At 43.2% G+C, this 27274-nt stretch overlaps 1 protein-coding gene across 3 annotated transcripts; it reads right to left on the reverse strand.

Moving 5' to 3' along the window:
- Positions 1–4551: 4551 nt before the first annotated feature.
- On the reverse strand, positions 4552–26561 carry RAD21L1 (RAD21 cohesin complex component like 1). Of its 3 annotated transcripts, XM_081196300.1 has the most exons (15): positions 26267–26561; positions 24258–24367; positions 22940–23115; positions 21036–21165; positions 19926–20025; positions 18989–19098; positions 17740–17925; positions 17017–17118; positions 14846–14950; positions 13176–13405; positions 12035–12116; positions 11635–11741; positions 9908–10003; positions 8736–8813; positions 4552–5395 (listed from the first exon to the last, which is right to left on the reverse strand). In XM_081196300.1, exons 3-15 carry the CDS (start codon positions 23081–23083, stop codon positions 5207–5209), a joined length of 1659 nt encoding a protein of 552 aa, XP_081052426.1. In that variant the 5' UTR covers positions 23084–23115; positions 24258–24367; positions 26267–26561; the 3' UTR covers positions 4552–5206. The 3 variants fall into 3 exon arrangements, with proteins under 3 accessions (XP_081052426.1, XP_081052427.1, XP_081052428.1); XM_081196301.1 differs by lacking the exon at positions 26267–26561 and having other exon boundaries at positions 24297–24367; XM_081196302.1 differs by lacking the exon at positions 26267–26561 and having other exon boundaries at positions 24283–24367.
- Positions 26562–27274: the final 713 nt, after the last annotated feature.

Raw genomic sequence — 27274 nt, forward strand, 5'->3', positions numbered from 1 at the left:
AGATCTAGATCAAGGGAAGTAATAGTGCCACTGTATTCTGCTCTGGTCAGACCTCACCTGGAGTACTGTGTCCAGTTCTGGGCACCACAGTTCAAGAAGGACACTGACAAACTGGAACGTGTCCAGAGGAGGGCAACCAAAATGGTCAAAGGCCTGGAAATGATGCCTTATGAGGAACAGCTAAGGGAGCTGGGCATGTTTAGCCTGGAGAAGAGGAGGTTAAGGGGTGATATGATAGCCATGTTCAAATATATAAAAGTATGTCATATAGAGGAGGGAGAAAGGTTGTTTTCTGCTGCTCCAGAGAAGCGGACACAGAGCAATGGATCCAAACTACAAGAAAGAAGATTCCACCTAAACATTAGGAAGAACTTCCTGGCAGTAAGAGCTGTTTGACAGTGGAATTTGCTGCCAAGGAGTGTGGTGGAGTCTCCTACTTTGGAGGTCTTTAAGCAGAGGCTTGACAACCATATGCCAGGAGTGCTCTGATGGTGTTTCCTGCTTGGCAGGGGGTTGGACTCGATGGCCCTTGTGGTCTCTTCCAACTCTATGATTCTATGATCTACAGGTAAAGGACGGTATACAGTTACACCTTTGAAATCCTGGGAATGTCCGGGGAAATCCGGACGTATGGCAGCCCTAGCTACACCATACTACCAAACATACAATTATGTCATCATCAATCTTTATTACGGTCCAGAGACCCAACAAATCATTACAAAGCAATAGACAATTCATAGAGCCTACCTCCAGGTTAAACAAGCATTTTGTTCAGAATATAGGGATCATTTGTTCTTGCAACCACCGATAAAAACTTGGCCACTGCTAATGTTCTAGCATTTATCTGGTCTTCCAATAGGAACCTGACACAGTGAGCCTCTGATTTTCCCGGGAAAGGTACCAGTAAGGGTAATATCAGTTCAGCCCTGGCCTGCTCATATTTTGCACAATGCAACAGAATATGTTTTATGGAATCGATGTCTTGAGCACACGAGCAAAGTCTGTCCTGGTAGGGAACTCCTCTCAACCTGCCATCCAACACTGCAGAAGGAAAGACGTTTAGTCTGGCTTTCGTGAAAAGCCTTCAATAGTTTGGTACTGTCAGGTTTTTAATGTATTAAAATTAATTAATTATTTTAACCACTGCATTTGCTCTATCCCAGGCACGTCCAATTCCCAAGAGACTGCGATCTACTCACAGTATAAAAACTGGCAGTGATCAACCCATTGTCATCGAAGGAGACAGAATTGTTGAAGTTACAGATAGGTAGCCGTGTTGGTCTGCCATAGTCAAAATAAAAAAATTCCTTCCCGTAGCACCTTAAAGACCAACTAAGTTAGTTCTTGGTATGAGCTTTCGTGTGCATGCACACTTCTTCAGATACACTGAAGAAGTGTATCTGAAGAGTTGTTGAAGGTAGAGATCAGTAGATCACGATCGACCTGTTGGGCATGCCTGCTATATTCTAACGCTGAAAAAAATGTTCTATTGCCTACTTAAAGAGTTCCTTATCTAAGTTTTGGGACTTTCCGTGTCCGTTTTGTGGACTTCTATACTCTTCGCTCAGCTGGTTAGAGGGGGGTGCTGATAACACCAAGGTTAGTGTGCACCCCAGAAATGATCTCTTTCAGCTTCTGCCTTCTGGAAGAAGGTACAGGGTTATAAAGACTAGGACTAGCAGCCTGAGAAGCAGTTTCTATCCAAATGCGATTTTGGTTTTAAATGCAGTGTAAGGAGTCTATATGTGGTTTTTCAGCGAGTCCACTCTCCACCTTAGAGCAGATTTATGCCACAAGGTGCCATAGGAAGGCACTGGACATAGTAAAAGATCCATCGCATCCTGGTCACTGTCTCTTCGAGCTCTTGCCGTCGGGACGGAGATACAGGACGATGAAGACAAGAACGAGCCGTCTTAAGAACAGCTTCTTCTCCAGAGCGATCTCGGCCCTGAATGGGAAGCCCGGACTTTGAAAGTCATCTAATCTCCCTTGCTGTATTATACTGTATTGTTTAATTAGTGTTTTTATGGAGCAGTCAAGTAATTTCGTTGTCCCCGAAGGGGGCAATGACAATAAAGATATTATTATTATTATTATTATTATTATTATTATTATTATTATTAGTTGATATTTCACAGAGACAGCTCAGAGGTCTGAAACCTTGGAGAGCCACTGCCAGTTGATGTAGGCAGTATCAAGCTAGATGGGCCATTGGTGTGACTCAGTAGAAGGCAGCTTCCTCTGTTCCAATACAGAAGGTGGCCAGGTAAGTAATGGGAAGAAAAGCTTACATCCTCCTGCCAGATGCAGTCTCTAAAGAGCCATGCACCAAGATGTTTCAGAGGCAAACCATAGCTAGAAGATGAGATGGCAGACAGTTTTCACACATTCCTGAGCAGAAGTCTATTGAGTGTCAGTCCCAAATATTCTGCCTCTCTCTATGCAACTGGTGGGGCTGAGTGGTAAGAGCCTTGTTGCAGTGGGTAATAGCTGTGCTCCCTGTGCGTGTGTGTCTGTGTGCATGCATACATGTGCAGGCCATTTCTTTGCCTTTCTTAAAAACAAAACAAACACACCCGATGGGTTGAAGGCAATTGAAGTCATTGTGCAAATGACTTCTCCTCATGCAGTGGAACTTCTCACTCTTCTCCCCCCATGCTCCACTACACTCCTACCTGTTATGTATTGAAGTTCTCACCCTGGCCACCAGGAGTATCGTGTATATAGTTTTCACTCAGGTCCACGTCAGTTACTTTAGGCAGGAAACCCTGGGTTGTTGCTGCTACAATGTTGACAGCCGGCTGCCTATAAAAGCAGGCCGGCTGAGCTGTTTGCTGTTCAGTTCTGTTCCAGCTTACAAATAAAGAGCTGCTTTGGAGAAATCGCTGCGTCGTCTGCTATGTCTACCCACTATTTAACACTACCAAACCTACTTTGAAAGCTTGGGAAACCCCCAGCGCCAATTGTGTGGGGTGGTGGGGCTTTTTGATACAACTCAATGTGTCTGCACCAGCTGCATGGGCCAAGACTTGCAAAGGTATTTCTGAATCACACGTGAAGGGTGTGTGTGTGTGTGTGTGTGTGTGTGTGTGTGTTGTGTGTACAGTTTTTAGACAACAGGGACTAGGAATGATGTCAAAGTTTGCAAAAGCAAGCTTAAAAGCTTCCCCCCCCAAATCACGTTTGCCTCCATGGGTGACTGGGTGCCATACTGCTATCCAGCTGACTCTCAGACTCCCCTGAATCTTCTGTGGCACTGGGGAGGGCAGAGAGCAAAGAGGCCTCTCAGAATCCTCCAACATGGGCAAATCAGCTCTCTAAGGCTGCAAAGTTTTCCAAACTGGAATGAAGTCGCTGCAAAGCCAAGAATCCAAACAGCTACGGACTGAGATCCAATGAAGATCCAGTGAACCATGAACAGGTATATCAAATAATATTCCTAATAGGGACACAAATATGAGGTGCAAAACCCTCCCCATATATCCACAGCTTATTTCCCTATATCCATCCCCTCAAGCTTTTTTGAGGACCATTTCACTTCAATTGTTGGTGGACACAGACTATGAAGAAGATCAGCTGTGGACAAGGAAGGATTTAGCATCTCCGTGCTGCTTTTGCTCCAGGAATCAGACCCCTTGCCCCCCTGGTTTGTGCATGGTTTAAGGTTTGAGTAACTAGCTTAAGGTTTAAGCAAACTACTGTGTAGCCATCAAGCCTAGTTTGGCTCTTGGCACTGTTTAAGTTTGACGGCATTTTTGCTAAGCTTCACACCCCCGTACACAGTGCATCAAATTATACAATTTCAGGTTCAAAAATGCATTTACTTAATGAGTCAAAAGTTTCAGGAGATAGAAGGGGGAAAAAATCAAAACACTGTATTTAATGACACAGGTTATATAGGAGAACACATACATACGGTATATACAACTATTTTATAAGAGTTCCAGCATCCATATTTTTGGTCTAAACCATAGTGAGCAATAGCTCTGTCTCATCACTTTCTGTGGGGGGACGGGTCCTTTCTGCAGCCTAAGGATCTCCCTGGATGGTACTGTCCTCAAGCTTCAATGGTGCAAAGCAAGGAGTAGGATGAGAAGGCAGGTAGCACTCCTTTTGGAACACTCCTGTGTCACCAATCCAAAGCCACCATAGCCACTATACTTTAAGTGTCTGCGACATGCTTAAGAAAATGTAAATAGGGATTGATAATTGGAAATGGATATTTATAATAATAGGTTAATATATGGAGTAAGGATGAATGTTAGAGGGTAAGGATTTGCTGAATTTAATATTTGAACTGGAATACAAAAAGGGAGGTGTGAGGAGGTCAAGAAACTAGTGAAGAAAATATAAGATTTGAAAATATTAATCTATTTTTAGTTTTGATTTTTGGCTTTTCTCTGTGTTCTTATTCTTTATTCTTTCTTCTTTCTTCTATCAACTGTTTTTCTACTGTGTATCTTTTATTTGTTTTGCTTTTGTAGTTTAAATGTTGGAATTTGTTTTTATTGTTTGTGAAACATTAATAAATACCATTAAAAAAAAAAGTGTCTGCGAAGTGCAAACTCAAGTACCCAGTGTGTGGTGTCTGTGGGGACTTGCATGCACAGCAGAAACGCATCCAGTTCCTGAAATAGGGCAACTTACAGAACAAGCATCACGTTTGCCTTAATGAAATTAATACAATGCTTCATACAGTGTGCAGTAACTAAAAATGTTAAATAATACAAATGTTGGCCAAGAAGACCACAGCTGTACAGAATTCCCATTATTGCTACATGCCAATATCCACATTTTGATAGCTAACCATCAGCCAGTTTTGCATACAGAATCAAACATAGCTAACCCTGTTTTTACTTCATATGGAAAACAGAAAAACAGGTAGCCTATGTAAATTATACTTTAACATTTTTTAAAACCAACAGCAGCAGCAGCAGTGTTCCTCCTAACATACAGCTTGAACTCTGGATGTGCTAATTAAACAAAGGCATTGTGTTTCTTTTTTTTCTTTTTAACAATATAATATTTCCGCACATAGTCTATTAGCTCTTGTTCTTAAGTGCATGTGCCCATCTATGCAGTGGAGGACACTGTCCAATCCAAAGATCTAGGCATGCTGTAAGATGTCTCTTTACAACTTTCATAGAATGCAGAGTACAGTTTTCAACCATAGCAACTAATGGTCCAAAGGAGACCACTCTACTCTTCAGAGAGTATGGAAGTTTGGACCCACCGTCACCACAATGTCAGCATAGGGAGCAGCCTGGGTCACCTCAATAGCTCGTTCTTTCTTTAGAACAAGCAAGCTAAAGAATCTCTCTGCAACTTCTTTCTTTGTCTTGTTTTTACAGAGGGTCAGAAAACTGAAAGACTTTGCTCCTGTCTGGTACATGTCCTGCATAGGGAACAAAACAAAGGAATAAACCAACAAGGTGAAGTTCAGTTTTACACATGAAAATGATTGGTGAGCAGCTGTGTGATAGATGCTGCACTATTCAGTATTATATTCATCACAATATTCATCACATCTTACAGATTGCCCTTCTACTTCCTATTTATCCCCATATTTCTCACTTCATATATAAAGACATAACCATTCACTACTCTCCATGGGCATAGCCAGAATTTTTTTTTTGGGGGGTGGGTAGAACCTCAGTTAGCAATGTATTTTTGATTTTACATTTTTATTGATTTGGGGGGCAGCTGCCTCTCCCTGCCCCACCTTGGCTATGCCCATGCTACTCCCACATACACCCTATGTTGTATGTCATCGATGAGAAACCTGCAGCTCTCCAGAAGTCTTTGGACTTCCTGTCAGCTTCAGCCACACTGGCCAACGATTAGGGATGAAATAAACTGCAGTCGAACAACATCTGGAGGGTCACAGATTTCCTAGCCCTGCAGCATGAAGCATTCAAGCCTGCTGCTTGTCATAGCATAGACAGGGGTCAGCAAACCTTTTCAGCAGGGGGCCAGTCCCTCAGACCTTGTGGGGGCCAGACTATATTCTGAAGGGGGGAAATGAACTAATTCCTATGACCCACAAATAACCCAGAGATGCATTTTAAATAAAAGCACACAACTCTACAGTGGTGCCTCGCAAGACGAAATTAATCCATTCCGCGAGTCTCTTCGTCTTGCGGTTTTTTCATCTTGCGAAGCACGGCTATTAGCGGCTTAGCGGCTATTAACGGCTTAGCAGCTTAGCGGCTTTAAGAAAAAGGAAACAAACTCGCAAGAACTCGCAAGACGTTTCGTCTTGCGAAGCAAGCCCATAGGGAAATTTGTCTTGCGGAACGACTCAAAAAACAGAAAACTATTTCGTCTTGCGCGTTTTTCGTCTTGCGAGGTACCACTGTACTCATGTAAAAACACCAGGCAGGCGCCACAAATAACCCAGAGATGCATTTTGAATAAAAGGGCACATTCTACTCATGTAAAAACACGATGATTCCCGGACTGTCCGCGGGCTGGATTGAGAAGGCGATTGGGCCAGATCCGGCCCCTGGGCCTTAGTTTGCCTACCCATGGCATAGCACTATCAAAAGAACCCTGCAAAAATAGAGCAAAGGCCTATCTAGCCCAGCATTTTCATCCAATGAAGCTGAGGGTGGGAGATTTAGGACAAACAAAAGGAAGTTCTAAAGGAAATGTATGGCTACTTGAATTCACAATCACAAGGGATGGTCAAGAAGATATCGTTGAAAGGGGAATGAAGTTGACAAATTAATGGAGGACAAAGGTACACATGGCTTCTAGTCATGATGGGTATTGGTACTTCTAGAATCAGAGGCAGCATGCCTCTTAACATCAGTTGCAGGGGAACAACGCGAGGGGGCTATAGGCTTTGCACCCAAGTCATGTGTGAATGACTCATGATGGGTTCACGCAGCCTGCAGTTCTTTGCAAACAGCTCTCACGGGAGACAGAGGCTGAGCCACATTAAGGGAAGGAAGCATCCTTTGCCCCCCCCCCAATAACTTTGCTTTGTTAGCTTGTGGCAGTGGCGTTGCTGACGGGCATTTTGGACAGCATGCTTCTCTTGGCTTCTATTTCAAGATTGCAGACACCTCTCAGGAAAGAGTAAGGCTCTGTGCATCAAGAAGACAGCACAGCCAAGAAAGAGGCCACAAATTGCCATTGATATACAGGATATACCTCTAAGACAGGCTTCCTCAAACTCAGCTCTCCAGACATTTTTGGCCTGCAACTCCCATGATCCCTAGCTAGCAGGACCAGTGGTTAGGGATGATGGGAATTGTAGTCTCTAAAAACATCTGGAGGGCCATGTTTGAGGAAGCCTGCTCTAAGAGTTACAGAGTTTAGACTTAGGGACATTTTGATAATTTTTCCTCATAGTAAAAATATACTTGCATTTGATTTCATTTATTTTTATGTGCAGCTATTTTATTATAATCAGGGCACAACTCCTCACATAGACTTGGCACGCATTATTTTTATTAACTTGTCGGCAGATATTGTGGCCATGTTAATATGTAATTGTGAAACATGGTTTAGCACTACATGAATGAGCCTAGCCTTTTCCTAGGCTCAGACACTACCTGTTCCCTCCTCTTCTACTGCACGTTCAGAAGGATTCAGGAAGTTTTTGCTTTCACTTAACCACAGCTTGTTTCTTCCAAACCAGTTTAACACTTGCAATGTGTTTTATAAAAGCAAAGTGCCACCCTTTGAACCATGGGTTATGAAGCGGCCTTGTTGAAACTAAACACTGTGCTAATCTACAATTTTAAATTTGGACAAAATAGCAGGTCATGGTTAAGCAGAAGGAAAGCAAAAGCTTCTCAAACACTCCTAGCAGCTGCGTGGGAAGAGGAGAGGAAGAGGCAGCATATGAACTTAGGCCCATTCATGTAGCACTAACTAAACCACAGGGACACAGGGTGGCACTGTGGGTTAAACCACAGAACCTAGGACTTGCCAATCAGAAGGTCGCGGTTTGAATCCCCGCAACGTTGCTCGGTCCCTGCTCCTGCCAACCTAGCAGTTCGAAAGCATGTCAAAGTGCAAGTAGATAAATAGGTAGCACTACGGTGGGAAGGTAAACGGCCTTTCCGTGCACTGCTCTGGTTCACCAGAAGCGGCTTGGTCATGCTGGCTACATGACCCGGAAGCTGTACGCCAGCTCCCTCGGCCAAGAAAGCGAGATGAGCACTGCAACCCCAGAGTCAGTCACAACTGGACCTAATGGTCGGGGTCCCTTTTGTTACGATATGAGTACTACGCAGCTGCAAACTAGCAGCTCGGTGTTGACATCACATGATGTTGCTAGCCATGGGAAAGAATGTTCCTGGCAGTTCACAGGATTCACAGAGTCTTGTTCTGTGTGTAATATGAGACCTTCCTGTTGCGCATGTGAAGGAAGTCTCTTGCAGTTGCTTGGAGGAGACTGAAATGATCGGACATGTTTTTGTACAGATGTACAGACAGAAATAAACCGTAGATGATACAGACTTTCTGACTTTCTAATTTCTCCTGCTGGTATGCAAGGAAGAAGGGGGTGTGCATCTTCCACGCAGGGAGATGTCGCCTATCAAGGTCTTCCTGGACTGCGAGGATGCCAGCCAGGGTAGATCACTGGTAAACAAGCCCTGGGAACCGGGGAGAGGGGCCAGCCTCTTCCGAGGGGGCGAGTTTTCCAACACCTCTACCTTTAACTAAACCATGATTCAGCATTATGTTTGAATGTCACCAGTGTTTAAAAAGCAACTTACCCGGAAAGTATTAAGCAAATCTACAGCTCTTTTATCCTTTTCTTTTTCTTCATTATCTGGAGCATTGTTTTCATTTCCCTACATTATAAAGCAACGCACGGACTTATAACAGCCACTCAAAGGGCAAATGATGAATGATTATGCTCCTCAAAAGTGTGAAAAAATTCACAGGTTTCCCCAGAATTCTGCTGCACATTTGTGGTCTCACAGAAATTTACCAAGGAATTACTCAGTCAAGTTCATTTTGCAAACATGGTCATATGGTTAGACTAGTATCTTAGTACTGCTACCAAAAAGTGTCGGTACAACTGTACACTTAAAGTTACAAAGCGGTCTCAGTTATTACTTACACATTCATTTTTTTAAAATCCTATTTTTCTTTAAGGCTTAAAGGTTTAAACCAGGGTGGCCAACTTGTGGCCCTCAAGATGTTGTTAGACTGCAGCTCCCATCTTCCATGACCATTGACTGCAGGGTTGATGAGAGTTGGAGTCGGGCCACAAGTTGGCCACCAGCCCAGCTTAAACCAAGTAAGTTTTCAACAAAAACAAAGACACTAAACATGCAAAAATCAACCAACAACAAACAGTGCAAATACAATTATAATTCATATTACATTTTCAGATGAAAACTCATAAAACTCATAGCAGCAGGAACAGAAGCAAGCACACAGAAATCCGCATTCCACAAACTCAGACCACTGGGCCATCTAGATCAGTATTTTCTAAACTGACTTGGGACAGCTCTCCAGGATTACAGGTTTTTCTCCTAGCCCTGAAATTGCTGGAGATTGATACTCTTATCACTAGCCTTTCTGAAGAGTCAGGTTTTTTAATTTGGACTCTGAAGGATCTCAGGATAGGAGCAAAGATTGGCCTTCTTGGGGAGGGTATTCTTTTAGGCAGCAGGCCTGGGGCTGATTAATATTCTACTGCTTTTTAAATGTGTTATTGTTTTGTTTCACTGGGAAAACAGCACAGGGTAGGGGGGAAATCCTCTGCATGGCTGCTAGTTGCCAAACTCACAACAAATGTGAAATCTGAAAGCAGCTCTTAATCATATCCTCAAGAATGACCCTAAAAGTCCGTGGATAACATTGGATCCAGTTATACTAGACCTAAACATTCTTATTTATTGGGTGACAGATGAAACTTGGAACAAATAAAACATACCTTTTCCACTGCAGCCTGCTTACCCTCAACCTCTAGTCTTACAGAAGTCTCTTGGGTAGAGCCATCAGACGCAGCAGACACTCCACCAACACTTTCCTGATATTACAAGTTTGGGAGGGGGGAGTGATCAGTCTCTTAGCAAACAAAATTTACTTCTCAGTAATGTTCTTTTTGAGCATATGTTCATTACTCAGTAGCAGATGAATATTTCAGGCTAGACAGAGCTTCTGTGTTGAATTTTATGGTTCCTTTTTTGGACTAAATGTGAGATGTAGAAGCTAAATAGCTGGATCCATTAGAATTTCACCTAAGAACAAGGCCCCAATTCTGTTGAAAGCATAGTTTTCCCCATAATATAACTGGATGTGTAGTCTTTCTTTGATCTATTCCAAGCCTGTTTTTCACACTGCAATCTCACAGATGTTGACTCAGAAGTCAGCTCCACTAAGTTCACTTACTAGCTCAGCTGGTTAGAGCATGGTGCTGAAAACACCAAGGTTGCAGGCTTTATCCCTGTATGGGACAGCTGCATATTCCTGCATTGCTGTGGTTGACTCAATGATCCTCAGGGTCCCTTCCAACTCTACAATTCTATGATTCTAAGGCAAGTGTACCTATGACTGTAGTCTTACAGAGGGGGGACTGTCACTAACTCCACTTGCAGCAGAATATGGATATGACAGCATGGCTTAGGTATTGGGATGAGGAGGAGGCTTCCTGTCCTAAAAGGACAACTCAAAAAAAGAAACATTAATAGGAGTGAGACTGGAAGAGAAGAAAACTGAAAAGAGGAAAATAAGCTCCCAATGGAATTATATGCAGGATGACACTACAATGATTCTTCAACTTTGTTGGACTGGTCATGTTGTGTGGATGCCTGATGATCATCTTCCAAAGCAACTACTCTATTCCGAACTTAAAAATGGAAAGCATAATGCTGGTGGTCAACAAAAGAGGTTTAAAGACTGTCTCAAGGCAAATCTAAAAAATGTAGTATAAACACTGACAACTGGGAAACACTTGCCTGCGAGTGCTCCAGTTGGAGAACAGCCTTTACCAAAGGTGCCGTGGGCTTTGAAGACACTCGAACTCAGGACATAAGGGAGAAATGTGCTAAGAGGAAGGCACAATTGGCAAATCCACACCGTGATCAATTCCCGCCCGGAAACCAATGTCCCCACTGTGGAAGGACGTGTGGATCCAGAATTGGCCTCCACAGTCACTTACGGACTCATTGTTAAAACTGTGTTTATGGAAGACAATCTTACTCTGCTACGAGGGATCGCCAAAGAAGACTACTACTTTTATAGTATGAACTGCAATTTCAGGTAAAGTACCCAGTTATGGTGTATCATTAATATCTCAGACTTTAGGAAAAACCCCAGAGGAACCTACCCAAACTTATTTTGTTAAACAGTAAGGAACCAAGGCAAGACCCTTACAAAACCAAAAGGTCTAAGTATGTCTGTCTGTCAGTAGTGCATTGAGAAAGGCTGAGCTTCCAGGTTCCCAGTGTGTGGTGGAGCTGCATGATGCTGATAGACTAAGAGGGCTAAAATATTTTCCAGACTACTCCGGGAAAGGGAAGGAGTGATGTGTAGAGCACAGACCCCAATCTCTCTCGTCTCCCCCACCCCTTCGCTGGAAGGGAAGTAGTTTCAGGCTTTTCATGGAGCCATGGAAAACTTAAGTGCACAGTAATATGACTTTGCACTGAAAGTACTTACCATAGGTTCAACAATTTCTTTATTTCCCATTTCTTCTCTGCTACTTTCTGACACAAACTGGTAAGTTGTGTCTTGCATAGCTTTTGGAATCTCTGCTGTTGGCAATTCTGAATTGACAACAAAATAGCAATAAGATAATCACACTTAACTTCTTGACTACTTCACCAGTCTAACCACACCACCATTGAGCGACAGGGCCCAGTCATACAGCTATTTCATGGCTCAGCTGATAAACGACTTTTCCATTACTGGAATATGTGCTAACACAGATCTGCGCCTTCTGAATTTAAGAATGCTCTTTTTTGGGGTACACTTGCTGAATGTGGTGCATTCCCCCCAAAACTACAGATGGAGGAGTTATAACAACTAGCTGAAAATAGACATAATTCTAAAATCTTGCCTTGGACATCTTGTTCTTTGCTTCTTTCAACTGCAAGCTCTTGCAACCTTTTTCTTCCATACCTGAGACTTTTAGCAAAGAGCTGTAAAAACAGTATTCATATATATTTTTTCTCTGCAATTCTGGAATATGACTTTCATATTAATGAATCAAAAATTCAATAAGTGACAACTAATATGACAGCTCTTGACTTGCTTAACCTTTTCATTGATAAAGAAAGCTTCTGTAGATATTTAAAAATACCTAATTCACTATTAAATATACTCCCTTAGGATGTAGGCAAACCTGAGGCCTAAGCCACCTCTTCCCCCTGGGAAATCTCCATTAACTGTAGTGCACCTAGCAGACCTTCCAAGAGACCTTCCTTTCCAAGACCAGATAATTCAGGAACAAATCAGATTACTTGGGAACACACTAAAGAAACCTAACAAACATCTAAGAGGGATGAATGCCAAGTGCTACCTTCAGCCAGTTTTAGGAACCATTTCCCCCCCTTTCCCCTAAGCTTCTGGCTCTTAATTTGAAGAGTGATATTTCCTCCTTTACTGGGGCAGGACCTGTAGTCCTGCCATTTTGATTAGCTATTTTTATTTGTATCGTTGTAGTAGGTATTTATTGTTGTTTTTAAATGCTTAGCAACAGAAGCAGCTTTAATAGCTGACTATTGGATCTGCAGAACATATGGATAATTCTGATAATCTCGTACTTGCTTTGTGATCTTTGCAATACCCCAGACATTAAAATCTGTGAAAATATATTGGATGGAGCCGTTCTGAACACACAATATTTCAAGATATATACACAAATATGGCGACAATGCAGAAGCATATATGGTGTTCTTCCAGATTGTTGTGATTTTCAGGTGGGATTCAATTACAAATTGCCAAATTCAGGTTGCAAAATGACACTTGACTGTTGCTGGGAGGTCTTGTGCAGCAAACACACTTCCCCCAAAGATCAGACTTTTTGCAAGGAGGAAAGTGATTGGAAAATATCCTGGAAAGCATAGGAAACTCCCCACAAACACATCAGAATGAATGCACACCAAATAGTCAACATCATCTTAGCTCCCTGCAAAGAAATCACAAAAACTACTCAACAAATAGGCTGTCTGGAAGCCCCTAAAATAACAAACTGTTACCTTTTGCAAATCTTCACTAATTGTAGTCTGGGTAGGTCTGCCCAGAAGTTTATCCGCACTCCCCAAGTCCTGTAAAATCATCAGCCTTCTTGTAGGGGGTGCAATATCTAATGTAGTTAATGTGTCTTCATAGTCCATAAACTGGTTTTGCATAGCTTTTCTGCTTAGCTGATTCACATAATCAACAAGTAACTTTCTTTTCTTCTTCCTTCTTTGTTTCCTTGTGAGAACTAGATAAAAGGCACATTCACAAGTGAAATATTGCAAGTCAATCCAATGAATAGGGTAGCAAAGGATCAGTTTTTTGCCTTTGGGTAGCGTTGCCATATTTCAAATGGAGAAAATCCAGATAGAAAAGTTGTTTGGCAAAATCATAAAAAGCCATTTTGGAGTTTTTTTAAATGGAAAAACGGTACTGCCGACATGGACTGCCATACATCCGGATTTTCCTGGACATTTACTGATTTCTGCCCTGACACTGCTAGACACAGCAGTATTCCGGATATGACTGGGAAATTCTGGATGTATGGCAACCTTAGTTTGGGGGTAACTTCGGAGCAAGTGCAAGACTACCCCCCCTTAACATCATCTGCTGTGGGACTGGCCTTGTCCCAATTGTTTTTGTGTTTATTTTAATTTTTGAGTGGAAGGGAGAGAAGATGGTGTTGCCCAAACTTGGGTCTCCAGCTGTTTTTCGACTACCACTCCCATCATTTGTAGCTAGCAAGGGATAATGGGAAAGGCAGCTGGAGACCCAATTTTGGGAAACAGTGGCCTAGGACAGGGGTCGGCAACCTAAGGACCATGTGCCACAAGCAGCCCACAGGGGTCGTTTAACTGGCCCATGAGCTGCCCGCTTGGCGAGTCCCTGCATGCTGCGGTAAACTGGTGCACCACGGCGCAGGGACTTGCTTTTGCGGTGCTGAAAATCGCATCTGCACAGACACAGAAGCTGGAAATTGCGGGGGGGGGGGGGCGCACGATCCGGCCCACGGAGGGATCTCTGCTGGAGTGAACCAGCCCAGGCAAGGTAAACCTTGCCGACCCCTGGTCTAGGAGGAGAGGAGCTCGGGAGAGCGGGAAACTCAGTGGTTCTGGGTAAGAGAAGGGATGGTGTGGGATGAGAGGCAAGCCAGGTAAGGGGCACACAGTAAAGGCAGTTAGTATCTGTTTTGTGTGCCAGCCCCCCCCCCAACCTGGGGAATTGTGTTTCTCCTATCGCTCAACCCTTAGTCTGCGGCTGCTGCTGTTTAATACCAGGACAACTTTGAATAACATCTTCCTCATCCATGATCTGATTGTGGATGAGGAGGCTGATCTGGTTTGCTTCACTAAGACTTTGGTGTGTGAGAGAGCAGGCTGGAGTTGGTCTTACCCACCTGTCCCTACCTGGGTGCAGCATCAGGGCAGACTATGGGGTTAGGGAGGGGCAGTTGTTGTGGTCTATAGAAAACCCATCTCTCTCTTCTCAGGCTCTCTGTCCAGTTGTGTGGGGATCTAGTGTGGGGGTTCCTGGGTAATCAGAACAGATTAGGGATTCTGCTAGTTTACTGCCCGCCTAGTTGCCCAGCAGTCTCCTTGCCTGAGCTGACAGAGCTGGCATTGGAGGTGGTATTGAGGACTCCCAAGTTTTATGTTTTCAGGGAAGAGCAAAATGCGACCAATCTAACCTGAATTGTCAAGTGGTTCAAGTACAAATTCTTCTTCCTCACTGAGCAACAAGGTGGTTTCATTAACTGGGCAACTTCTTGCTTCCTGCTCAGGTCTAGGATCGCCTGCAAAACACCAATCCATAACCAGTATAGAATTATTCCACAATGGTAAATAATGAAAGGCTGAATGGTACATTATATGGAAGGATTCCATTTTTTAAATTAGTTATTTTTGTACATGTGCCTGAGGAATGTCTTGCCACTTAATGTTTTGCATACTGTATGACATTCTTGTATTTTATTGCATGTAATCAACAATTCAATGGGAAATTACTCCCAGGTAAGTGTAGTCTTACCCTATAAAGCAAATTTGTTCCGCCAGAGTTGTTCTGCCAGGCCTTTGGTCAGGGCGCAGCCTGACTCCCTCCTCTGGCAACCTGTACAGAATTTTGCTTAATCGGTTGCCATCAATTTGATTTTAACTAATTTTTATAATGAAATATTTTTAGAATGTGTGATTATTTGATTGTTTATTTGATTGTTGTTAGCCGCCCTGAGCCCGGCTCGGCTGGGGAGGGCGGGATATAAATAAAATTTTTTATTATTATTATTATTTAAAACCTACACTAGTGGTGTTGTTGTTTTTTAAGGGCAGAAACTGTGCTAATTAAAATGTGCATTCAATATGTATGTTATGCTCCTGCATTAGCCTTTACAATTGGCTCAAACAGGGCAAGAGGGGACCAGAGGGACATTCTGACTTCACTTGCACAAGTTTAATTTCTAAAACAATAAAGAAGCTTGTGGCTGCTTAAAGGCAGATATTATAATATAAACCAAGTGACCATTCACAAAAGAGCAACAGATATTAACAGGAAACCATTCTGCTGATTCAAGCCTAAATGCATGGAATTGAATTTCTCAAACCTGTGCATGGAATTGAATTTCTCAAACCTGTGTGACTGCAAACAGGTCCTTTTCAGTAGCAGCATTTAGGTTGTAGAACAAATTCATACTGCCTACAGAAAACAGGTTTTTCATCAGGCTGTAAAAGAAGGTTTTATTTACCCAGACTTTCAGTCCTGCATAGTTTCTTCCTTTCTATTATTGGTCTGCTGCTCTACTTGTTTGGCCAAAACACTCTCCTTTTGCCTGAAACACTCTTCTGCTCTATGTGATCCTTGTGATTTTCAGATGAATTTTCATAATTAATTGTTAATATTTTATTATCTGGTATTTTAATATTAGGGACGTGGGTGGCGCTGTGGGTTAAACCACAGAGCCTATGGCTTGCCGATCAGAAAGTCGGCGGTTCGAATCCCCGCGACGGGGTGAGCTCCCGCTGCTCGGTCCCTGCTCCTGCCCACCTAGCAGTTCGAAAGCACGTCAAAGTGCAAGTAGATAAATAGGTACCGCTCCAGCGGGAAGGTAAATGGTGTTTCCGTGTGCTGCTCTGGTTCGCCAGAAGTGGCTTAGTCATGCTGGCCACATGACCTGGAAGCTGTACACCAGCTCCCTCGGCCAATAAAGTGAGATGAGCGCCACAACCCAGAGTCGGTTACGACTGGACCTAATGGTCAGGGGTCCCTTTACCTTTACTTTAATGTTGCAGTGGTTTTGGATATTGTTTTTACTGCAAGATGCTTTGAAAAGCAGTCTGTAAGCATAAATAAATAAGTTTACATCTCCTACAAAAGAGGCTGCTGAATTGGAACTTATCAAGAACTGCGATTCTATCCATTTAGGCCTGAATCAAGTTCATGATTTCCTCTCCCACCACTGCTGTTTATTAACTTAACAGTGATAGGGTGTGTTATCATCCATTACCGCCACTGTGAATGGTCTCTTTGCTTCTCAAGTACTCCACAAAATTGTCAGACTCTAGTTTATTTTATTTGCATTTCATTTCTATTTCATCTCACTCTTTACAGTTTTTACTCCCTCTATATCCATGTACTCATGACAACACTTCATGCATCTGGTGAAGAAGACTCTAGTCAATGAGAGCTTATGCCATAATAACGGACTCACTTATGGACTCACTGTTAAGACCATATTCACGGGAGACAATCTTACTCAGCTACAAGTGATCGCCAAAGAAGAAGATGCCACAAAAAACCTGTTCGTCCAACAACCACGTTGTTGTTTTTGCTGTTGGACTCACAGAGCCATCTCTGGAAATAACTCACCTGCTGTATTATCAGTCGGAAGCTCTTGGAGTAAAGAAAATTCTTCCTCCATGTTGAGGTCCGTAAGAACGTGGTCATTCAGCTCAGCTCCAAGAACAGCATCTTAAGGAAAAATGGACTTAACAATTGGTTTACAAGATACTGTTACTTTATACATTGGGGTGGGTGTGGGGATTTACCAGACAGCTGTGTTAGGGCTTATCTGGGAGAAAGATTCCAGGAAAGCAAGGCAAGCAGGCAGGCTGGATAACACCAGGCACCAACTCCTATGCCAGCTAGAATGGTTCCTCCTCCTACAGACTAATCTACCACTAGCTGCCCTGGAAAAAGATTTCAACAAAGCAGGGAAGGCAGGCAAACAAGGCAGTAGCCACCCCCACCCCACCCCAGCCTCACTATTACCTAATTCAAGGCAGCAGGTACCACCCCCTCACACAAATATGTGTTCACCACCACCCTAAACCCACACAATCATAAGTCCATTCTGTATTTTACTAAGTACATGCATGTATTCAAAATTGTTTATAATGTATAATTTTATGGGGGGTGGGGTTTGCCTTTATATTGTTAACTGCCCCATATTTAGGAGGTAGTGTAGAAATGTCAGATCATAATTTCTGAAGGGCAGGACTGGACAGTGGCTCATGCTTAAGTCACGTTAATTTCCTTTCAGGGTGGGAAATTCAGGAAAGGTTCCCACTATTGGATTTTGTTCATACGTACCAATCATATCGCCTGCAGTTCCTTCATCTCCAAACCCATCATACTTGAATGAATTGGCATCTTCAGCAAATGCAGTTTTGTCTTCAGTGAAGCTCAAAAAACTGTGATCAGTCAAGAGGCCACCAGAACTAGCCAATATGCTGTCATTGAGAAAGCTTTGCTGCCTCGGCATTTCAATTTCTTCACCTGAAAAAGGACATATGAAGAGCTAGTGGTGACTTCTCCCTCTCCCTCTACCCTCCAAGCGAGTGTGTGGTTTCAAGTGAATATAAATATGGATACAGATACACACAAGACATATGGCATATAGCAGGATGGATAAAAAGCAACATTTTAAGGTTAATATTGACCTTTAATTTCAATATAATTTTCTTTAAAACGTCTTTTAAAAAATAAAACAGTTTTGAAAAGAAATCAATCAAATGCAAAAAAAGAAAAAAGAATTAAACCTACATGTAACCTCTGAAAGTTAAGACTGAATCATCATCATATATTAAACACATTGAGGGCCTAACAAGATGTGAAATGCACAATCACATATCTGGCTTTCTATTTTCATTTTAAAAATACCAAGGCATGGGCATAGCCAAGAGGGAGGCAGGGGGGCAGCTGCCCCCCTCGATTAAGTAAAACAATAGAAATACTTATCTAACAGACCAATCACGTGGGTTCTGCCCCCCCCCCCAACAAAGTCCTGCCCCTGCTAACAAAAATCCTGGCTATGCCCATGTACCAGGTATGGGTCTGGGGGAATAAGGCAGAGGAAGATTTTTTCCCTGTGCTGCGGTTCCAATGAAAATCACTATTTGCTCTGGATGGGATGCTGCCATTAGTGACAGTGGCATCTTCTCTCTGAAGGTGTACAACATCTGAGTGGGATTTTCATCCATATCAAAGGTTAAAATCAGCCAAGCAGAAATTTGCCTCCTGCTCAAGCTGATATAATTCTTTAGTGCAAAAGGCATGCCGGCTGCCTGATTAAAAAACAGATCCATTCTTTGGTGTGGTACTCAGTTCATAATTTTCAGTCGTCTGCAACGGTGATTCTAGATGAGGCCTTTATATTGAAAATGGGCCAATTAGAACCTAACACAGAATCATAGAATTGTACAGAGGGTACCCTGAGGGTCATCTAGTCCAACCCCCTGCAATGCAGGGATCGAACCTGCAACCTTGGCGTTATCAGTACTTCGCCCCAACCAAGTGAGCATTCATATTCTGACTTTTGAAGAAAGAACAGCCGCCTCACCAAAACTACCACCATGGAGAAGTAGATCCCGTCTATAATCCTCTTCCAGCAAAGTGATGTCCTCAGCTCTGCTCTGGTTCAGTGTAAAATGTTCAGCAACATCAATGGCACTAAGGAGAAAAATGTGACTTTATCTGGAAGGAAGGGATTCAACTGAAAAAGTGTGCTTGTATGTGTTATATAACAGCGGCATATTTTGCTTACAACTCCTAACATCCAATGAACTAAGATGAACTAAGGCGGGCAGCGGCTGGAGGGCAGCTCCTCCGGCAGGGAAGAGGCAGAGGCTGGACGTGGTGCCTCCCGGCTCAGCTGGCAGCTTCGTGCCATGGTGGCCATGGCAGACGGAGGCTCCGGAAGTGGCACTGCTTCGGCGCGGCATGGCGGAGGCAGGCGAGGGTGGCGAGATGATGCCAGGAGGCCCCATGTCCAGCCTCCGCCTCTTCCCTGGTGCCCTCCAGAACTTGCCGCCCTGGTGCCACTAGCCTCTATGGGTAAGATGCCCCTGTTTGTATCCTTACCACAGACTTTGTCAACCTAGTGCCCTCTAGCTGTTATGAACTACAGTTTGCAATCATAAACATAACACTGACTTTCTGTCAAAGCACTACAGGAGAAAAACACTCAGTAAATGCAGCACTGCTTTTATTACTATTTTCATTCATTGGGGGTTTCTATAATACACATATTATGAACATAGTGATATTGGACTGCCCCAGTGTATTGCTCTGGCAGTAATAATCATGCTTACTTAAAAAAAAAAAATTTAAATTCTTCTGTCCAGATAAATCATGCAAAATGCACAAAGTGACAGATATTTGGAAACAGATATCATGGACCCACATCTTTCTCACATGAGTCATCCATGTGAAAATCTGCCAACCATAGATGCATCTCAAGGAAACTTCAAAAAATAAGCAAACTGAAGAGCACTTACTTCACCTCAGGGAGTTGTGTGTCAAAATCATCAAATACTTCAGGCAACGTGATGGCATCATAATTCAATTCTGAGTTCCCTTCTGGGAGATCAACAAGTCCTAAAGAGAGATACAGCACAGGATTAATTGTGGTATGCTGAAATTGTATTTATTATACAGTGGTGCCCCGCAAGACGAATGCCTCGCAAGACGGAAAACTCGCTAGACGAAAGAGTTTTCCGTTTTGGAGGTGCTTCGCAAAACGAATCTCCTATGGGCTTGCTTCGCAAGACGAAAATGTCTTGCGAGTTCCTGCTGGTTTTTTCCCCTCCCCCCCTTTTTCTAAGCCGCTTATCAGCTGATCCGATCAGCAGATAAGCCGCTAAAAGCGCTAATCCTCTAATCCGTCAATGGGCTTGCTTCGCAAGACGAAAAAACCGCTAGACGAAGAGAATCACAGAACGGATTCTTTTCGTCTTGCGAGGCACCACTGTATATGTATCCTGCAGCATATAAAGGTACAAGTAATTGTCCAAGGGCATAAAATATGTTAAAAACAAAGCTGTGGCAGTGTCATTCACATTTGTGTGTCATTTCCTATTCAAGATTGCAAAGGATTGATAAGCATTAATTAAGCAAAAGCATAAGAGGAACAATCCATTCTACTGAATATGAAAATGCAGGTGAACACTGAAAGCCCCAATGGTACAAGGAACCACCAGACTGGGATGAAACTTAACTGTCATTCATGTCAATAATCTTCAGCAGGCTCTCCAGTGGGATAAGTGGCCACTTAGAGAACAATCTTATACCTGTCCACTCAGAGGTAAGTCCCTTTCAGTTCAATGGGGCTTACTGTCAAGTAACTGAGTATGGGACTGTATCCTGCATCATCAATATAAAAATTCTTTCTAATCCTCTAGTCTTACTTGAACTGCAAGACCCACGGATAATGGGTGCTGCAGACCATTGCTTGTTCTGAAAGAACAGCTATGAATAGCCAAGTTACTAATACCTTTTGGAGTCCACAAAAAGATATAATTTGCTATAGGACGCAAAGAAATCTAACTGCTCCCCCGGTATGTAGTAATGCATAAGAAACCCCAGGTGAATAGTGGATGCAAGCATACCTGGACGAAAGGCTGACTGCATTTTAAGCAGAGCTTCATTGCAGTCGGACAAGAGGTACTTGGTTTTCCTGTGGTAGATCCTCACCACTCCTAACAAGAGGTGTCCTGAGGTTCGCAGGGCAAGTTTAAACTTGGAAGAAATGTTTACATTATTTAATACTGATGTTTGTGGGAAAGAACACGATAAATGAGAACACAAGAGACTTGCTGAATCTGACCAAAGTTAATTTAGTTCAGCATCTTGCTTCTTACAGGGGTCCCCCAGATGCTTCAGGGAAGCCCATAAAACAGGACATGAAGAGGAATAGTTCTCCCACCTGATCCCCAGAAACTGGTATTCAATGACGTATTGCTTCTGAACCACCTCGGTTCGGTCACTGACAGACCTATCCACCATGAATTTCACTACCCTCTCCCCCCCACCCCACTTTTAAAGCCATCTAAGCTAGTGGCCAGGGACGCGGATGGCGCTGTGGGTTTAACCACAGAGCCTAGGACTTGCCTAGGTTGGCGGTTCAATTCCCCGCGACGGGGTGAGCTCCCGTTGCTCGGTCCCTGCTCCTGCCAACCTAGCAGTTCAAAAGCATGTCAAAGTGCAAGTAGATAAATAGGTACCGCTCCAGTGGGAAGGTAGACAGCGTTTCTGTGTGCTGCTCTGGTTCGCCAGAAGCGGCTTAGTCATGCTGGCCACATGACCCGGAAGCTGTACGCCGGCTCCCTCGACCGATAAAGCGAGATGAGCGCTGCAACCCCAGAGTCGGCCACGACTGGACCTAATGGTCAGGGGTCTCTTTACCTTTTTAAGCTAGTGGCCATGATTATATTCTGCGGCTATAATTTCGATAAATGAATTATGCTTTGCAATATGGATTACCCTCTTCTTTTGCCTATCCTGAATCCACTGCCAATCAGTAGCATTGGATTCCCCTGGGTTCAAGAATCATGGGATAGGAGGAAAAATTATCTTTATTTTTCCCTCACCATGCATAATTTTATGAACTGCTATTATGTCTGCCCTTTGTTGTCCGTTTTCTCAACAAGCCCTAAATACTTTAAGCTTCTGTTGCATCTCAATAACTAGTTAGATAAGTCTTGTAGCTATTTAAAAAACAACTGTAAAACAGTAAACAGATGTAACAAGTAAAAAGATGTGACAAGTTGATAGGAATGATAGAGGCAGCCAACAGGATGCCAACATTATGTTGGCATTAGTTGTTTTGAACTACAACTCCTATAAGTACTGCCAATGTTCAGGGATGAAGGAAGATGTGGTCCAAGAATATTTGCACACCTCACCACAGGTGAAAGGAAATATCTTCTATTTGGACTGCTACAAAGAGGAGCAAACATCTTAATATAATAAATGTGCATCTGGCTGATGGTACTCCTTTTAAAAGGTAAAGGGACCCCTGACCATTAAGTCCAGTCGAAGAGGACTCTGGGGTTGCAGCACTCATCTCACTTTATTAGCTGAGGGAGCTGGCGTACAGCTTCCGGGTCATGTGGCCAGTAGGACTAAGCCGCTTGTGGCGAACCAGAGCAGCGCACGGAAACACCATTTACCTTCCCGCCGGAGCGGTACCTATTTATCTACTTGCACTTTGATGTGCTTTTGAACTGCTAGGTTGGCAGGAGCAGGGACTGAGCAATGGAAGCTCACCCTGTTGCAGGGATTCGAAATGTACTCCTTTAGAATGCTGCAAACCAGGTAACTCCCAGGTAATGAGAAAATTTCACCTTCTGAGGTGTCCCAAGAAGTAACTGTCTTCCTACCCTTTTTATTGTTCTTTTTATATTTTAGTAATCAACAAAGGGTGCAGTGACATATACCCCATAACGATGGGTAAAACCTTAGGGACATTTCTACAGCAGATTTTTATGAGACATCTCAGTGAGGATCAAACCTTTGGGCAGAGAATATTTTCAATAGTCTTCTCTAAATTGCATTCAAATATATGAGATTTTTTGAGTTTCTTATCCCAGTGAGCAGCCAACCATATCTTGGCCAAAGGCCCACGGTTATTCATAAGCAGCTGCGTGTAGAACATTTTGCCAAGACTGTGTTCTTTAACTTGATGAGCTGAAGGGGGGAAAACAGAACAACATACGGTATATTAAATGCTGAATGTGTCATTTTTGTATCATTTTCAAAGCTATTAAGCAAAAACAAAACAAAACCCCCCAACAACCTTGATTTGCAGTAAATGATTTGGAAGGGAGGGACGCTGTTTTTGTTTAAGATTTCCAAGCTCTGCAGGCTTGCAAATTGTTTTAAACAAATGGCTGTGTACAAAAGCTAGGTAGCTTTATAACAAAAACAATTAAGGTTGATTAGCTACTTCTGTACATAATATCATTTGTACATATTTCGTATCCATCTCCATGCAAGACTGTTGCACGCCACCTCAATCTCAGAGCGATGAGAGATTCCAGGGGTTCCAGGCACTTAAACCAGGGTTTAGGCTTCCTTTTGGGAATGAGGCACAGCAGAGACTATGGTGCCGCTGTGATATATGGTTCCTTTACACATATTTACAACCTGAGCTTCAGAGCGTCAACATTACAAAAGAGTCTTTTTTCAATCTCAGCCACAGCCTTGGATTCAGCAGAAATCAAACATTGTGCTCTGCATCTCTGGCTTTCCAACCTGCAGCTAGAGTTCTGGGCCACATCAAACTCCAGCTTTGTCCTAACTAAGAGCTGGAGAAGCCCCCCCCCCCCAATTTGCCATCTGGCACAGAGCCCCCCTCATTTGTTTGTTTAATGGCTCATCACCTGAACACAGGATTATAGCCTGGCTTGTATTTTAACACTTGTTGGGTCCAGGGATTAGAAAGGGTCTGGCACCCAGTTTAACACCCCCAAGCCTCGATTATATTCTAACACTGGAGCCAGGAAGTTAGAGGAGTCAGGCAGCCTCAAACTCATAGCAATTGCAACAAATAACCACCCAAAACAAAATGACTACAGTACATCAGAAAAACATATATGCGAATTTTCTGAAACATCAAGGTTGGTATCCAACAAAAGCATACTCACAATAGACCCATTTAAATCAACAGAAAGTTACTCAGGTCCATTAAATTCAGTGGGTCTACTTAAGAGTATGACGGTAAACAATTTTTATGCTATTTGAAAAGAATAAAACGTGAGATTTATAGAATGTAAATCCATAAACTGTGTGCCATTTGCCAAGGCTACAATATTTCTAAGCATTTTCACCTGGAAGTTGAAGCACTGAACAAGCCTATATGCACCTACTCAAAAGTAAGTCCGGAGAGATTAACTTGCAGGTGAAGTGTCTAAGATTGTAGCTGAAGCCTGGGACATTCCTGCAAAATAAAGTAATAATTTTATTATTTATACCCCAGCCACTCTGGCTGGCTCCCTACACACACACACACAAACAAAAACAGTTAGATGTAGTTTTGGGCTCAGTGTTTTGTTTTTAGGAATCACAAAGAAAAAAACTAAAAACCCAGAACAGCAGAAGAAATGAAGCAGAAAAACAAAAACACCATATGCTTTTTTGAGAAGTACTAGAGTACGTACCAGAAGTTCTTGTGCTGTAGTAGAACAAAAAGGATTAGGGCAAAACACGGAAGAGAGCGAGAACGAATGAAAAAAAGAACAATTTACTAAATCGTAAGGGTCAGTATCCTGCATCTAAGGTCCCCAGGTTCATTGTGGAGGAAGCCTGTGTTTTAAAGGTACAGAGCACAATTCATATTGGCCACCACAAATCACCATTGAGTGAAGAACTGCAAAGAAGGCAATTGTGTTCCTGCATAGAAATGGCAGTATTAGGTTAGAAGCCAACAGTTCGGTGCTTTTTTTATGGGGGTACCCATACAAGTGACGGATTTACGTATAAGCTAAACAACCTAGGGTTCCACTCTATTGGGGGTCCCCCCCAAAAAAAATTAAAGGGGGATAAAACCTGGATTTTTCCAAAATAAAAGACAAAAAAAAAAGTTAAGTGCAAATGGCTTTAGATACCTATTAGGTCCATCAATTACCATATAGCATATATTCAACACAAAAAACAGTGACAATTTGTTGACAAAGGACAGCTGGCCATATAAAGGGCCCCATTACCTTCAGTAGCTGAGGGCCGCATCAAACCTCAATCCGGCCCTGCGCACCCCCTAAACATTTTGTGAATCTTTGTATCCATTCATTGTATTTATTTTTCCCAATTCCAACTATAAAATAGTGATTTTCTTGAGTCAAAATGAGAATATACCCCTAAACATTTTTTTTTTAGAATAAAAGCACTGGTTCTAAAATGCTTCCAGAGAGGCCTCGCTTCCCATGAATGGACACAAGGCGCCAGAGGACCTTGTATGATCGTCCCCTGGAATCATTGCAGAAGCTGCGAGGGACCCCCCCAAGGTCATCCATCCCAACCCGCCGCTGCGATGCGGGAATGGCAGAGGAAGAATCCCCGACCGTCGCCTATCCAACCTCTGCTTAAAAACCTCCAGGCGGTTTCCAACCAACCTTCCCAACGAAATTCAAACACGAACTGAGAGAGAGAGAGGCCCGGGTCCGAAGCAAAGGGCAGCAAGGCGCGTGCACACGGAGGGGGCAGCCTTGATTCGGAGTGAGGCTGCTTTGAGAGAGGAAATGGAGACGGCTGCGTTCAATTACCACAGGAGTGGCGAGAGGAGGAGGAGCTGCGGGAGACGGGGAGGCTTGTTAAGGCCCCTGAGGAGAAGGAAATTATTATTATTATTATTATTATTATTATTATTATTATTATTATTATTATTATTATTATTATTATTGGCTCAATAGAAAGGAGTGGAAGGAGGAGGGTTTGGGGAGCTCATGATTAAACGTGGACCTCACGTTGCAGGTTAATGCCAGCATTTATTTCTCCTCATTATTAGTATTGAGTCGCTGATTTGGAAGGGACCCCTCAAGGCCATCCAACCTTTCCTTAACCCGTGAAGGGAAAAAGCCCGCCCTTTCCCCCAAGCCCTAGATTCCTATCAGGGTTGAGTCCGGAAGGGAAGCACCCGCCTCTCCTCGAGGGCGAGCGCGTCTCGTGTGAGTCTCCCGTCGCGTGTTTCTTTTCCCTACACGTGTCGGCGCTGAGGGGGCTGCCGATTCCGGACTTGAGGTGGTGTTTTTTTTTTTAAGGCAGGTTTTAAGTGAGGCGAATATGAGGAGTCGGGGAAAGAATGTAAAAAAGGTACTGTATAGGTATGAGGGAGTGCGCTAACAAGTCAGACTGTTCAGGAAACCGGTCAGAAATTTTTTAAAATAAGAGATTTTTGGCGCCTTTTTCTGAGGCGTTTGTGTGAAAAGGGGCGGGGCTTCGCGGGTATCTTGGGGTGCCCGCCACGCATGCGCTCTCCCCGCTTGCGGACCCCGCCCCCTCGAGGTCTTTTCCCGGCCGAGGGAAAAGGGAGCTTCCGAGGGCTGCGCATGCGTGTCGTGATAGGCTCGTCTCTTTTATTATCGCCTCCCTCGCCCAGCTGCGCACGCGCAGCTCGTTCAAGGTGCGCTGGTCCTTGGTAGGTCGTGCGAGAGAGATGGAGGTGGGTGTTTCAAAGCGGGGCGGAGAAGGAAGACGGGATCCAGGCGCTGCAGAGCTTAGCCCTGGTACCTGGAGAGGAATTGCACCAGCCCTTTCCAAATAAGCAAATTCTCATTGGTGGCTGGATCTTGGAATAGTTTATTATTATTATTATTATTATTATTATTATTATTATTATTATTATTATTATTAAAATTTCTATTCTGCCTTTCATCCGAAGATCACGGGGTGGTTTACAATATAAAAACACAAAAATACATCACATAGTAATGACAAAAGCAGTACCCCCCCATAGATCACCCAAAAAGTTGTTCCACTTTTTGGAGGGAAATCACAGGTAAAAATCCCCCCCCAAAAAAAGAGGACATTAGGGGGGCAGGCTTTTGTTGGGGGAGGGGCAGAACCTCAGTTAATTTTTATGTCTTTCAATACCTATTGAGGATTTGGGGGGCAGCTGCCCCCCTCTTGGCCAAGCCCATGGTACCCCCCCCCCCAAAGTTTAAATGATTGATAATAATAATAATAATAATAATTTTATTATTTATACCCCGCCCATCTGGCTGGGTTTCCCCAGCCACTCTGGGGGGCTTATAGCACGTAAAACATTGGACATTAAAAATTTCCCAATATTTCACCAAAGGTCTGAGATAAGAGGAATGGTTTTTACCTGGTGTCTTAAAGATAACTAACA

The sequence above is a fragment of the Podarcis bocagei genome (genome assembly GCF_964188305.1).
Source record: "Podarcis bocagei genome assembly, chromosome: 5".
Lineage (NCBI taxonomy): Eukaryota > Metazoa > Chordata > Lepidosauria > Squamata > Lacertidae > Podarcis > Podarcis bocagei.